General features: G+C 37.5%; 1 protein-coding gene across 1 annotated transcript; it reads left to right on the top strand.

The window, feature by feature from the left end:
- Positions 1–180: 180 nt before the first annotated feature.
- On the top strand, positions 181–15,339 carry LOC113716919 (DExH-box ATP-dependent RNA helicase DExH5, mitochondrial). The gene is made up of 19 exons (XM_027241472.2): positions 181–1,160; positions 2,562–2,716; positions 2,802–2,889; positions 3,269–3,499; positions 5,258–5,353; positions 6,274–6,462; positions 6,553–6,712; positions 6,794–6,924; positions 7,718–7,885; positions 7,973–8,245; positions 9,322–9,516; positions 10,556–10,759; positions 10,935–11,004; positions 11,121–11,269; positions 12,912–13,217; positions 13,504–13,563; positions 13,642–13,794; positions 14,006–14,116; positions 14,326–15,339. Exons 1-19 carry the CDS (start codon positions 774–776, stop codon positions 14,791–14,793), a joined length of 3,594 nt encoding a protein of 1,197 aa, XP_027097273.2. The 5' UTR covers positions 181–773; the 3' UTR covers positions 14,794–15,339.
- The last annotated feature ends 287 nt before the right edge of the window (positions 15,340–15,626 follow it).

Below are 15,626 nucleotides of genomic sequence, written 5' to 3'. Positions count from 1 at the left end.
TGGAGGCCAATTGCTTCTAGAGAGTAGATGGTTCTCAGGATGTAGTGCTACAGTTACAGAGGAATGTATGAACTTCAACTGCCTTTACATATGTTTTGGGTTTGTTCGATACCCAAGCCCCAAGGCTGTTGGAAGTAGTCTACTTATTATAATAGTTCTTTACGTGCTTGTGCATTTTCCACTCTTCATTTCCCCTGCTGCACTCCAAGCATGTTTCCAATTTCCATACCTTAATAATCATCCACAACTGTGCAGAAGTCATCAGACAATTGCGCCCCAGGATTATATCGTTACACAAAGTCGTGATAAACAAGAAAATCTTTTCCTCTCTTTCTTTGGTAGGAATTATACTTCTCTCGTTAATTTGCATTGAAGCTAATCAGCAGGCAGCAGCTAAATGGTTTGATTAATTATTTAATCATGAAGAAGAAGACAAGGGCTACAGAAAACTGTCTGAAATGGTAAATATACTTTTAAAACTGTTCTAACCGATGGTTTTGACTGCTCCTGATCAATTGGGATCTCAAAACTAATCTAATCTAGAATTAAGCCCACAAATCTAGTTTGTCAATCTTTCTTCCATATATCACCCCCCCAATGAATCAGGTCACGTGACTCCTTCACATTAATCGCCTTTTGAACCAACCACCCGATCAAACCGTTTCTCTTCAGCCCAAACCCCCCACAAAAACAGCTAAAACTTCCATGACTGTTCCGGCAACGGGAATCGGCACCAGCACCGCTGACTCACCTCACCGGACACCTCGCCGTGGATGATCCTCTCTTCTCTCCATTTCTATACTTACAATTCACACGCCAAAACCCTAAAACCCCAGAAATTGGTAGTATCTCGGGAGGTGAAAATGAAGGACCGGCTGCCGTCTTCCTACGGCGCTGTCTATGTTCCTCCGCACCACCGCCTCCGCTCCGTCATTTCCAAAACCAGCACTCCTACTGCTCCTCCCGCGTCTCCTCCTCGTGCTATTCATTCCAAGCCGGCGTTAACCAACAGTGATGATAAACACAGCTCATTTGTAAATTCTAGAAACAATACTTATCTGCCTCCTCACCATTTTCACCAGCAGCTTAAGAAGAAAAGCTCGACTGATGACGTGTCATCGGAAGGCTCCGACCGTGACATTGATCTCCCTGTTCATCCAGTAAATCTCGAATTTGCTTAGCTTTTACATAAATGATAGTTTTGTTTAGTTTGTAGTCATGATTAATGTGCTTATTGTTATTGATTCTGTTGTGAAGTTGACGGATTGGGAACAAGTTTATCAATTTTTTTTTGGTGGAACTTACTATGTGGTATGTAATTTATAGCTTCACATTTTGGTTGCTTTTCCCCATTGTAAAGGCTGGGCTGGTTCTCTAGAAAATTTTTTAATATTTTTGCTGGATATATGGGCAATGGTGAAAATTGATTAGCAGTCAAGTTGAATGTTTATCAGGTGACTGAAGTCGAGTTAATAGGTGATTTCTTTCATATTGTCAGTGGATGTATAGCTGCATGAATAAGCATCTAATTGAAGGGAAAAAGGAAAAGGAATTTTTTTGGAGTCAAATTACAGGCGATAATATAATTATACCTTAACTATTAGTGATTCATTAGCATGTTGAAAATCTTAATTTTCAGACTTGATAGGAAATGGTGTTTACTGCTGTTGTCATTTTCATGTTGCGGATTCATGTTAACATAATCTGCTTGAAGGAGTCTTGATGAAGTATTATTCTTTGGTATTCATCATGTCTTGTCAACGTGAAGTTCTCTATTTTCAGTTTTGCAAGCTGTCATTGTGGCTCTCTCTTTTTGTTTAACTTCTGGGATATTTTTGTAAAATTCTTTGATTGTCCATTATTGGAGAGTTCTAATGAATTTTGCAAGGGTGAGTTCTGCTTAGTGTTCCCGTTGGCACATAAGGCTGGTTGGCATGTTTGCTACTTCATCACGGTGGCCTCATATTGCATAGATTTTCTCAATTAATTGTTTAAAGTCTGAGTTAAGAAAAGGCTTTCATGAGCATAAAAGCAATGCAGTTCTCCTCACGAGAACATTATAATTAAGTGTTCCAAAAAGGTTCCAATAATCTGAAGCCATCCGAGATGGTGTGGTGCAATTTAGCATTTAGAGTAGTGTCTAAGAATTCATTTGAGTGGTTCTGGGATGTTTTGTCTAAATTTTTCTTTATTTATATATTCCTCATTTATTACCATTTACCATTTAGTGTATCCTGGGTCAATTAAACTATTGCTTCTGTCATTTTCTTCGAGATGTAAAGTTCTATTGAGTGTGTTCGACAGCAATAGATGCACCGTAGGATGCCAGTTAGTCGTACAAGTAGTTAAATTTGTAGTACTTCTATGACATATTGAAAGGGTAGGTATTGGTGCGCCTTTTGTGTGCAACATGCATTCAAAAAATGAAATAGACTTGTCTGTATTGAGTTTTGTGACTGCTCAACTTACGATTTTAGCTGAGTAATATTAGACTTCTTATGTATATGAGGAGGGAATGATGTGTTTGTTTCTTCTTAAAGCTTATATATGATAATTTCCAGGGTGGTTCCTCTTTTGATAATATTGATTCTTGGAAGTGGAAGCTAACCACTCTTCTGCGAAACAAGGATAACCAAGAAGTAGTATCGAGGGAGAAAAAGGATAGGCGTGATTATGAAGATATAGCAGCTCTGGCAAGCCAAATGGGTTTGTATAGGTATCTTCAACTTCATAGGATCAGCTTTACTTATGTCTCAACATACTTTTGGCATGCAATCTTGACATGTGATTGTCTTTTGCAGTCATCTGTATGCTAAAGTGGTTGTTGTCAGCAAGGCTCCCCTGCCGAACTACAGGTTTGATCTGGATGACAAGCGTCCTCAGAGAGAGGTATGTTTAAGCTCATAAAGCTTTATGTGTACCCTCGCTTAAGTGCATGCTTGATGGTTTGATATATATTTGTGCAATTAGTTTTGTTTCATTTGGTCTTACAAACATGTTGGCTTTCGTTGTTCTTTCAATTTATTCATTTAGATTGTCTACGTTTTGGATGCAACTGGCTTTTCCCTCCTATTTTGAGTCATATCAATTTCCTCAATGTGAGTAGGTTTAATCATTGCCAACTGAGTTAAAAGGTGCTTGCTGTTGCCATGGTCTCATTAGAATTCTTGCTTACGAAGAATGTTCTTCCTTTACCATTTCATTTACTCCCTCTTCTACTTTCACCTTTGGAAGTTACTAAATTTCTGAATAAACAAATTTATCACAGGTGATCTTGCATCCAGGGATACTGAGACGCGTGGACTACTATTTGCGAGAGTACATGTCCCAAAAGCCTAAGGGCATGGATACGTTTTCAAGGTCAAGCAGTAATGGTAGTATTGCCACTGATGAGGGGCTTTTTGAGCAACCAGAACCATTCTCACATAATAAGGCTGCCATGAAGAAAATTATTTCACGGAGAAGTTTGCAGATGCACACTGAGCGGCAAACCTGGCAGGTTCAAGAACCTTTCAAATCTAGAAAGCATGATATCCCTCTTTCATGACTAAAAAGTGGAATTATTGGGATATTTGCTGTTTCAAGAAAGCAACTTGCTTGCTGTCCTGTATTTTTAGTTCAATTCAGCTGTGTTTGCACTTAAAAATTATCTCAGAGTCATAGCTTATATGGCCAAGTTGCATAAAACACATTTGAAGCATAAAACACATTTGAAGGAGGTGCACGATGGTGCATAGTTACATTCAATTAGAGAGCGTGAGTTTTCATAACACAGGGATGTTACTTCTCAACCTAGTGGTCTCTCATTTTCATGTTGGAAGGGCTCTAGAGTTCTTGTTGAATGGCTGGAGAAGCATATTGGCATTTGCAAGATTTTGAGAACTTTTTTTTCTATTTGGTGTTTGCATGTTACCCGGGGCATGGTTCCTTGGGCCTAAGTGCCAACTATAAACTTAGAGAAAGAAAAGTGCACATAAACACGGTGATGGAACTTTAATAGCAGTTGCATAGTTTCACAAAAAACATTATGGGGTTGATAGCTTTGCCATTTCAGATATGTGGTATAAACAGGCAAAAGTGTCAGCGATATATGGCAGAGGGTAAGTAGTTAAGATAGGAATACTGTAAAAAGGATCAGTAGTTGGGTATAATTCATTGGGCAAATAGAGATAATAATTGCAGAATTAAGATGGGCCAATTATGGGTACTGGGAGGGAAGAGAAAGCTCAATAAAGGTAATGATGCTAACTGAAGAAGTCATCATTTTAGGTGTCCTATGGCTTCTTATTCTGGAAAACTTCATTGGAGTAGACAAGCTTTCGTATCACATTACAGAATCACTTGGAGAAGAAGAAATTAGCAAAAAGAGTCAAAATAAACCAACTGAATTGTGAGTTTGGCGAGTTGAAACCAAAAAGTTGGTGCTGTGAAGGGAACTATCAATGGGGTAGCAACTTAAGTGAATGCTTATTGTGAAATGGATCAATTTCCATATTCTGGTTCTTCTGATACAATTTTAGCATTGAGGGGCTTTGTTCGCAACTTTTGCGCTGCATTTTGTCCCTCTTAGTACATAACCATGCACATTTTTTTCCTTCTGGCCTCTTGTTTGTTTGTCATTTCTCCTTTGTTCAAACAGCAGTATATTGCTGATTTATCTCGAAATACATTTTTTTGTCATTTGAGAAAAATTTATTTCTTAACACTTGTTGATTTTTTCATCTTGTAATTCTCTTCTTAAAGTAGAAGGTTATGACTGCCCTTGTGATTAACTGTTGGAGCTTTAGGCCTAGTATTATCTCACCAGAGTGTGGAAATATCATTCACCTGACTGGTTAGGTTCTTAATAATGCCAGTAAGATAGCAGTCCCTGATGAGATCTTCCGTTGGTGAGATGCACCACTAGTTTTAGTTCTTATCAGCTGTTGAAGTAGCATGTATGGCTTGGAATGTAGTATCTGACATGCTATTTGTGCTGCTTATTGAGGTTGATTACACTCTCTTTGAGTTGATGTAGCTTCTCCATTGGCTTGGGGATCCAAGAAATCCTCCTTGATGCTTGTGTGAAGTTTCAAGTTCATAGAGTTTCTGTTCTCTGTTATGGTGTTCTCATATGCATTGCTTATTTAGCTATCGAGTATTTAAGGCTTAATGCAGAGTCTGGAGCTATGCAGAACGTTTAAACCTTTCAGTTTCTTGTTTAATTGAAAGAAAAGTGAGGTGTAATTGTAGTTATAATGCTTTTTGGTTTTGATAGGAATCTCAACAAGGCCAGAAGATAATGGAATTTCGCAGGAGTCTTCCTGCTTACAAGGAAAAGGATGCAATATTAAGTGCCATTGCAAATAACCAGGTAGTGGAAATGCTAATTTTGACCTTACTGATTGCCTGCCAAGAGTCAAAGACCTTTGAGAATTATGCATATTTCTAAATTTTCTGGACCATTAGAGAAAATATTTTTAGCTACATCTTTCATCCTCTCCTCTTTTGCATCAAAATCAGTTTATTTGTCATCTGTCCGTTAGATTAAGCTAAAAATTTTTCAGACTTTCTTTCCACTCTATTCTGCCCTTACCAATATGCTAATCAAATTGCAGTTTGGTATGAGTTCTTAAACAGTCCAGGAAAGATGTTCTGACAAGAAAGTTTTTCTCGCTTTCTAATATTTTGGTGCATAAGTTGTATTATGGCCTTGCTGATACTAGCCAAACCCCAAGGGCTACATATTTTCTAGAGAGAGTTTTATTAATTCAACATCTGAAACTTTGATAGGGGTCTCTTCCACCCATTTCTCCCTGTTATTGATGCTTAAATGTCTTTTTTGTTTCTTTTCTTTTTCTTTTTGTTGGAGAATGCAAGCAAATTATTCTTATTGGTGGAGGGAAGATATAATGCCCCAGTTAGTATTGAAAAGCTTGGCTGGGATTATTCTCCAGTGCATTTCGTGATAACAATATATTAAAAAACTCTTCCTTTGAGCATCTGTTTTTATTGTTATTAGCTATATATTAGCGTAGCTTTGTGAAATATTTATAGATATTTAAGTCTTCATAAATTTGTTCCAACAAGAACAAGCAAGCGCACACACACACCAAAAAAAAGGAATAAAAAAAGATAGATATTGAGAGAATGGGACTTTAAATTAGTTTTGAACATTATGGGAATCTTTCAGTTTTTCACTTGGAAGCTTTTCTTCTATAAGTAGATTGAAATATTTTCTCTGGTTATTATAACTTATTTCATTGAAGATGAGAAAACATTTGTTGTCTATAGGTGGTTATAATCTCTGGTGAAACTGGTTGTGGAAAGACAACACAGATTCCACAGTACATTTTGGAGTCTGAGATTGAGGCTACTCGTGGTGCAATGTGCAATATCATATGCACTCAACCTCGAAGAATATCTGCAATGTCTGTATCTGAAAGAGTCGCTGCAGAGAGGGGAGAATTGTTGGGTGAAACAGTAAGTCCCGATATTTCCAAATGTTCAGTATAGCCAGGGATGAGTTTGCAGACATGTAAAGTGACCTAAATATCTGATGTATATTCTCAGGTTGGATATAAAGTCCGATTAGAAGGTGTGAAAGGAAGGGATACTCACCTCCTTTTTTGCACAACAGGCATCTTGTTAAGAAGGTTATTGGTAGATAGGAACTTAAAAGGTGTATCACATGTTATTGTCGATGAGGTCCATGAACGTGGAATGAATGAAGGTAAAATCTTGTCTTTACAGAGATCGTACCATCAGATCTCATTAAGGAAAGTTTCTAACTTCTAGTTATTCTTGATTTCAGATTTCCTGCTTATAGTTTTAAAAGATCTACTTCCTCATCGACCAGAATTGAGGCTGATTTTGATGAGTGCAACACTGGATGCAGAGCTCTTCTCGTCATACTTTGGCAGGGCTCCTATGGTCCACATTCCAGTGAGCATACACTGCATCTTGCACTTATAAGGAAATTATGGTTTATCTTGACTGGCTAAATTTTCTTTCAGATCACTTCATTTAATTTCTTTTTGTGGGTTTCCTTTCTTTTTTCTTTTATTTATTTATTTATTTATTTTGTTTGTTTTCTTGTGTGTGTGAATAAGACTTGCGTGGTTTTGTGCATATTTCAACTCGTTTTGTTTGATGTGTGTTCAAGAGTTACAATTGTATAGCTTGTAAATCAGCTGGTGCCTGGTGTTGAATTTTTTCTGAAATTCATGAAGGCTTTGATGTTAGGAAAATTTTTAAGATGATGCCCCTTTAGTGAAATGTTTTACCCACTACAGATCTGGTAAAAGAATCTGGTCATCAAACACATTTCTCATCCAAATTTGTTTTTTGGAGCTTATGGTTCCTCCAATGATTTTCATGTTTTCAATTTTAATTTTTTATTTTAGCGTCCCAGTTTGACGTTTAACTTGCTTTTTCAACTTTCACGTTGAAAATCATGCCAAGGCAATGCAGAACATTTAATATGGGATTTGGATTATTTGCCATTTAGTCATTGTCGGCCTTGTTAAGACCATGGTTATCATGGATTATGTGTGAGAAATTGGAGTTAGTCTGAGTTTGTGGGGTTTTACTGGTCTTGGTGTTCAGTCAGAAAAGATGGAAAAGATATATAGTTTTGCAATGCTATAACAGTTTTTCTTGTGAAACAAATGGATGAATAATTTGTGCAATCAGTGGAACCCCAAGTGAAATTTGTTATCAACTCGTGTTTATCTAGGGCTTCACGTATCCTGTACGAACTCATTTTCTGGAGAACATTTTGGAAATGACGGGATACAGGTTAACACCATACAATCAAATTGATGATTATGGTCTGGAGAAATTATGGAAAATGAACAAGCAAGCTCCAAGAAAGAGGAAAAGCCAAATTGCTTCTGCTGTTGAGGTATTGTAAGTTACTATTACTTCTACTTCATTCTAAGTTTGTCATTCTCTTGCTGACATGCTTTGCATGTTTGGTAAATGTAATCAGGATGCACTTAGAGCAGCTGACTTTGAGGATTATAGCCCACTGACACGGGAGTCCTTGTCTTGTTGGAACCCTGATTGCATTGGGTTCAACCTTATAGAGCATCTTCTGGATTATATATGTCAAAATGAAAAGCCTGGTGCTGTGTTAGTTTTTATGACTGGTTGGGATGACATAAGTGCATTGAAAGAAAAGCTCCAGGGCCATCAAATAATAGGAGATCCAAACCAGGTTCTGCTGTTGACCTGCCATGGTTCTATGGCTAGTTCCGAACAGGTGATTTCAAAGTATACAAATTTTTTGCTTCTTGGGTTTCTCATTTTATAAAGTTGTGTTGAAATGAACACGTCTGTTGGTAATGTTTGTCATTCCACCAAAACTTAGCAGATGCCTTGGCATTTGTCTATTGTAGCTGTAGATTCCTGGTGATCAGGAGTGTAGGAAAATATAAATATACACGTAAACCCATCTCAGTGATGGAAGATAGATCAATGAGAAATTATTAAGTAATTTAAATTGAAGTATTTGCTTAACAAGGAAGAAAAGGTGCGAGGATTAGACGGTTGAATGATACGAAATTTCTTTCCTGAGTTTTCTGCCACCATCCTGCCACTGACAAGTGCCGGTCATCACCCTACTTCTCCAAAGGTGACCCACCCATGGAAACATTGGTTTCGCCTGTGGCCCACCAGAGATGCTCTAAGAGTTGAGTTTCCTTTCAGTTGCTTTAGCCGAAGCTGCCTTAGATGCTCCTTTTCTGGCATAATAATCAGCAGCAACGATATTTTTGTCAATTTGACACTCTTAAGATGGTTTCTGTCATCTAGATTTAAAAATAACACAGAACATTTTATATCAGATGTGCAACATGTTCTTTCTTCCTTTTTTCCGGTGCAGTTAAATGTTTGGCTGAGCCTTTTTTTTTATGCTCATATCTGTTTCGAAGTGTTGTTGTTTGCTTTGACTTCTATTTGTTTAATCAAGCTGATTCTGACAAGCAGCCATGGAGGTGCGTTTGGAAGTAGCTTTGCCTGTTTGAAAAATTATATTAAACCAAAGCTTCATCTTTCTGAATTGCTTGTTGGATGACTGCTTTTAAGGTGCCTGAGAGAAGTTGAAATATCAAGAAGGAAACATGAGTTCCAAATATTTCTTTATCTTGAAGCATTTTGACAGGTTGTAGTGTCAATAGTTCAACATTTAGGCCGTAACATGTATCTCACAGAAACTTTAGTAGTCTTATATTTTTTTGCTTTCAGCTTTATGTGCAGAGTAATAAATTTTACCATTTGAAGTTAATTATGAGACATCCAATTCTAGTGATTTATGCTTTTGATCTTGGATGCCTGCAGAGTTTAATTTTTAACAAAGCTGAAGATGGAGTAAGAAAGATTATCTTAGCTACTAATATTGCTGAAACCAGTATCACAATTGATGATGTTGTACTTGTGATTGACTGTGGAAAGGCAAAGGAGACATCATATGATGCATTAAATAACACTCCTTGCTTGCTTCCTTCCTGGATCTCTAAAGTTTCAGCCAAACAAGTGAGTACTTTTCTTTTTGGATAGTTTATTTCATGTGGTAGCCTTGCTTGCATTATTTTGTGATCTTGTTGCCCTCAAAAGTTGATTTTTCTCCTTTGGCTTTTTAACCACGAGCATAACATTTGCGAGGATGTAGCCTCAGGGCATTGTCATGTTCAGGCAAATAATAAAAGGACCAATATTTTTTCCCTTCAAAGAGTTGATCAGATCTCTTGTTTGGCCGACAATGAACAACGGATACATACTACTGTGATATAAACTTAGGGCATTGCGATGTTGGGAAAATGAAAAAACATATAGAGGAATAAAAAATCTGATCTTAGTGACTGTGGGATTGAGAATGAAATATTTAATGACCATATCATTTACTTGAATATAAGAGAGCTTTAAGATACAGGTGTCGCAGTATCGAGATCATTGTTTTGATGAAAAGGTAAAAATCAAAGGGTTATTGTTGTTTCAGGAATGTTTAATTACTAGACACATATGACAGGGAAGGGGCAGCTGTTACAAAATCATTGTGTAGTTTTGAGGTTTTATGAAAAAGAATGTAGTTGATGTCAACAGCATTTAACTGGCAGTTTAGGTATACATAAAATCATGAAAATTTTTGGGTTAACATAAGCTTGTAGGAATTTGAAAAAATTCTTTGTAGTTATGGCAGGAGGTATTGTGGTTTAGTTTAACTTACCCTTAACTTTAGGTCTTTGTATCATATGGGCAAGTCCTTCACAAGAAAAGTAAGGCAATAAAAATTGACAGTTTTTTCTTATTCTATGATGTTATTCCAGCAAATTTTTATTTTGGAACAAGTAGTATTGATCATAGTCAGGTGGGTGATGATAAATTGCCTCCGTAATTCTGCTAGGTTTGCATGCAGAAAAGAATTTCCTTCCAAAAATCTTATCATAGCCCTTCTATGATGCTAATTTGGAAATTTGAGGGGGTTCCTATAGCACTCTTATGAGTGATATACTGCTCTTAAGTTTTGATTTCTATATTGACTACCCCATTATCTTATTGGTTCATGGAATTTCAGAGAAGAGGAAGAGCTGGACGTGTACAACCAGGAGAATGTTACCGTCTTTATCCCAGATGTGTATATGATGCTTTTGCAGATTATCAGTTGCCAGAGATATTGAGAACACCTCTGCAGTCACTTTGTTTGCAAATCAAAAGTCTAAAACTCGGTAGTATTTCAGAGTTCCTTTCTAGAGCTCTGCAGTCACCAGAGTTACTAGCGGTAATACTACGAAGTATACCTTTCATTTTGTTCTTATCACTTGTGTAATGTGGAGCCTCTTCTTTTGCAATATTTCCAGTTGGTTCCTTTAGCAACATGGGCACTTGACCTCCCAGCACACAAATTGTTAAATTCCAACATTACTAACTAATTCTTTTTCCTGAATTTGCTACAGGTGCAAAATGCTATCGAGTATTTGAAGGTTATTGGGGCTTTAGATGAGAATGAAAACCTGACTGTTTTAGGTATTTGTTCATTGCGTGTTCCATTGCCAGCCTGTGTTTTGTTTATTAATCATGGATATCAGCAGATCAACATTTAGTATAGATTCTGATATTGTGTTTCATCATTTTCTGGACAGGGCGCTACTTAACTATGCTTCCCATGGAGCCTAAATTTGGGAAGATGCTAGTACTTGGTGCCATCTTTTATTGTCTGGACCCTATATTAACTATTGTTGCTGGTCTAAGTGTCCGTGATCCTTTCTTAAGCCCTTTAGACAAAAAAGATGTAAGTCAAGCTTTCTTTTCCTTATATAGATTCTTTCTGCTTGTCACATGTAACAGTTGGTCTTTCTTCTATTCTACTCCTACAAATATTATTTTGATCTCCAAAATGTCCTAAAGACCTGGTGCTATATCCAGTCTACCAGTGTGGTGGTTTTCCTGCCCTTGCATATCCTTTTCCAGTTAAATCATCCAGTTAATTTGTAGAACTGCTAATATTTTGTGCAATAGTTATGATTTTAGTCATGTACATCAAACAAGGATAAGCAGGAGTTGCTGATGGCATTATTTGGATGGTCAGATGGTCAACAGAAGCATGTGACTAGTTGCTTAATGTTATTTTCTGCTGTCAAACCTCTAGTCCATCCAAAAACATGTTTACATTGCTGTGATCTGCTGATGATCTGGTTCCAGCAACCTTACTTTGCACTGTATTTCTGTATTAACCTTTTCCATATAGTCAGATGTAAATGAAATAAAACAATTCTTGTATTGCACCTTGTATGGGGGCCACATGATTTCTTGGGTGAAATGTTGTCGGCAGTTAATGCCACTATCATTTTCCCTGAAGCAGTTACCTTGTTTTCATTTTGTCTGTCTTCAACCAGCTTCTACCCTTCTTTCTTAAACAATCATTTGACTTATTACGAAATTGGGGAATCCAGCAACGCTAAAAATATAAAACAGAAAGGCATATCAGGACTAAGGGAAAAAGAAAGTGATCCTGTACATTAGGTTATCTTGTTAAGATAGACTGTTTATCTTGTTAAGATAAACCGATCCCATACATTAGGTTATACTGCTCGTTAAACAAGGGCTCTCCAGGCATTTTGTGGATCATTGGCTACCAAAAGAGTGAACTATTGCTTGCAAATGCATTTCCAAATGGAGAATATCAGACTAATTACTGCAAGACTTTGAATTCTATCAAAATTAGGTTCCACATCTTAATCTCAACACATAAATAACCTGACATTTTCTGTTTGCTCGTGATCATGTCAGTTCATATCTGTTATAGGGGTTACATGGACTTTTAAAAGTCTAATTGATGAAAGAAGAACCTGGTTTGCACCTGTTGCTCCATTGCCCTTCTGCTTTGTCCATATGCGTGTATGTGTGAATGAAAACTTGGTATAAATTGGATTTTCTGCTCCTCGTTGATGCTCTTTTAAGTCTGTGTCTTAGTGCATAAGCAATATACCCTTTAATTAGAGGACATTGTGGGGGATAATTACTGCCAGTAATTTATGTGTCAAAATCACTGAGAGTAACAAGTTAGACTCACCATTAATGTTAAGGATCATTATCGAAATAGTATTTGAGGTAAAATACTGGTGTTTCTGAAAATGTATGTTTTTGATGCTAAGGTGACATTGTTAACATTGCAGATGAGATGTTGCCAGTTCATAAAGTGCAAAAGAAAAATCATTGGCAAGGCTTAATTTGAAAGTACTAGGCACTTCACTGTCAAGCTTCTACTGGCATTAACTTCTAAGTACTTGAATTTAGGATTTTAAGCACAAGTGGGAGTTCCTTTGGCAATCTGTGAGCAGTTATGTGTGATCATGCTGATTTGCATTATTAACAGGCATTTTGAGATATCTATGTTAATGAACTGTTTCATAAAATGGCTTTTTTATTCTCAGCTAGCAGAAGCTGCAAAAGCACAGTTTTCTCAAGACTACAGTGACCACCTTGCCCTTGTTAGGGCGTATGAGGGATGGAAAGATTCTGAAATGGACCTAGCTGGATACGAGTACTGCTGGAAGAATTTTCTGTCAGCACAGTCGATGAAAGCAATTGATTCTCTTACAAAAGAGTTCTACTTGTTGCTCAAGGATACAGGCCTTGTTGATAGCAACTCCACCACCTACAACACCTGGAGTTATGACGAGCATCTCCTCAGGGCAGTTATTTGCTATGGGTTGTATCCAGGAATTTGTTCTGTTGTGGTAAGCCATGCTCTTGTTGGAGGTTCTGTATATAGTTTCTTATGGCCTTCAGTTTCTTGGTGCATCAGTAATAATGCTTATATAATATGAACATAATATTGACCTTTTGTGTTTGAATGAACTGAATCGTGCTACAAGACACCGCTAACTGTAGCATCACGTTTTTTAATATGATTAGTGAATTAGTTTACGTATATACTGACATCGTGGAAATGTTGCTTGTTATAGATTTTTGTGTAGACCTTGCTTGTTATATTTCTGATTGCTTGCACAAATTTCATTACAGCCAAATGAAAAGTCGTTCTCATTCAAAACAATGGAAGATGGTCAGGTGCTTCTATACTCTGTAAGTGTTCATTCTCTACCTCCTTGTTTTCAAATTCTCAAAGTGGTGTTGGCTAATTTTTGTTTCAACTTTATTCAGAACTCAGTCAATGGACGTGAATCTAGAATACCATATCCATGGCTAGTTTTCAATGAGAAGATCAAGGTGAACTCTATTTTTCTTCGGGATTCAACAGCTGTGTCTGATTCAGTACTCCTCCTTTTTGGTGGAAGTGTCTTGAAAGGGGACATGGTGAGTTCATTCATTTAAGCATATATATATTCTGCCTTAACAAACCCTCTTGCCTTAAGACCCCACATCTCTTTAGCTGCAAAACTAAGGTAATTAAAGAGAGAGAGGGAGAAGAAGGATATCAGGCTTTCGTTGTTGCTGCTTGTTTTGAGATTATAGCGTCGTTATGCATTTGATGTGTAATGTGAAATTGTGTTCTTCTTTTTGACAGGATGGACACATAAAAATGCTTGGTGGATACCTGGAGTTCTTTATGAGCCCTAGTGTAGCTGAAATGTACCAAAGCTTAAGGAGAGAACTCGAGGAGTTAATTCAGACCAAAGTATGTCGAATAGTGAAAGAAAGTTTTGTCATGCCTGAATGTTGCTCCTATCCTATTTCATTGCAGATTTTGTTTTCTGTGATTGTCTGTAACGATTTTTGCCTAGTATTGCTGCATTTTTTTGTTTCCTACGACTCTTGGTTGCTTAGTGTTTCATAAGTGTAATCGCTTGTAAACAGTGTACTAAAACTAATGAAGTTCATCTACAGCTCCTAAATCCTAGAATGGACATACACTCCCATCATGCGCTCCTATCAGCAATTAGATTGTTGATCACTGAGGATCAAGGTGATGGCAGATTTGTATTCAATCGGCAGGTTCTACAACCCCCAAAACCATCTGCTGTGGCAGTAGCAGCACCACCAACCTTGATGTCTAGGACAGAAAGTGGCCCTGGAGGTGATAATTCAAAGAGTCAACTACAAACATTGCTGACACGAGCAGGATATGCAGCACCCATCTACAAGACCAAGCAAGAGAAGAATAATCAGTTTCTAGCAACAGTTGAATTTAATGGAGTGCAAATAATGGGCCACCCTTGTAACAACAAGAAACAAGCAGAAAAAGATGCAGCAGCTGAGGCTCTCGAGTGGCTGTTGGAAGGACACCAGAGAGGTCATGATTATATTGAACAAATGTCCTTGTTTCTCAAAAAAAGCAAGAAAGAGCACAGATAACGTTGGTGTTGTCATAGAATGAACAGAAGTAAGCTGCCATATTGCAAGATCACGATGATGAAGCATGGAAGTGTTGCTTCTAAGTGCATGCCTTGCAGGCTTACGGAGTACGGATTCTGCTCTTGCACCAAGGAGCTTATCCATTGACAGGTAGATAAAAGGTTGTCAATGTGAAGTTTGTTTATGGCAAGAGCTATTGGGTCGGTATATCCAGGCACAGAGATGCAAGTGTTGGTCAGATATGCAGCCGCTCCTGGGTGTGGTGGATGGATTGGCAGATAGACGAAGTTGTAGAAATTAGGCTAGAGGATTAATTGTTATTATCAAGTGGCAACGAGGTCAGGAGCCTTTGTGCTTCCACCAAGCAAGCACTTTGAGATGATCCCGATGAAAATATGCATGATAGCATATGGAGAGATCTCTGAAAACCGGGCTTGTGTATTCCTCTAGTGCTTAATGATCACGTTGATGATTGTTGTACCTAATGTTCTGTTGTAAGATCATCATCATAATCCGATGGGTCATCATTTTCCTTTCAGTCTCCAATCACCTGTATTGTGAAGGTTTTTTCTTAGCGTTTGCTTTACGATTGCTAGCAACCGACCGTTTTTAAGTCATAAACCATGTTCCTATTCCTCAATCAACAGCACATAAGCCGGGCACGCGCAGGCCTGCTTGATAACCTGGAAAACTTTCTGAAGTCTAAATTTCAGGTACAAGAAAACAGACACTGCAGAGTTGAAGGTTGGTGTCATAGTTAATTCTTGTGGAAGGGTCTGTCTTTCTCTCTCTATCTCTCTTTTTCTTCCTTTTTTTTTCTTTTTTTTTAAGAG

This window comes from Coffea arabica, chromosome 11c, assembly GCF_036785885.1.
Source record: "Coffea arabica cultivar ET-39 chromosome 11c, Coffea Arabica ET-39 HiFi, whole genome shotgun sequence".
NCBI lineage: Eukaryota > Viridiplantae > Streptophyta > Magnoliopsida > Gentianales > Rubiaceae > Coffea > Coffea arabica.
Note: the sequence above shows the minus strand (reverse complement) of the source record. Positions and strands in the feature narration are given on the sequence as shown.

What these genes read in the sequence shown, in the direction of transcription:
- LOC113716919 (XM_027241472.2), top strand. Translation starts at nt 774, where the DNA reads ATGATCCTCTCTTCTCTCCATTTCTATACTTACAATTCACACGCCAAA. An exon ending in GAGAATTGTTGGGTGAAACA is followed by an intron (nt 6,463 to 6,552) that starts GTAAGTCCCGAT and finishes GTATATTCTCAG; the next exon opens with GTTGGATATAAAGTCCGATT. An exon ending in AAATTGCTTCTGCTGTTGAG is followed by an intron (nt 7,886 to 7,972) that starts GTATTGTAAGTT and finishes AAATGTAATCAG; the next exon opens with GATGCACTTAGAGCAGCTGA.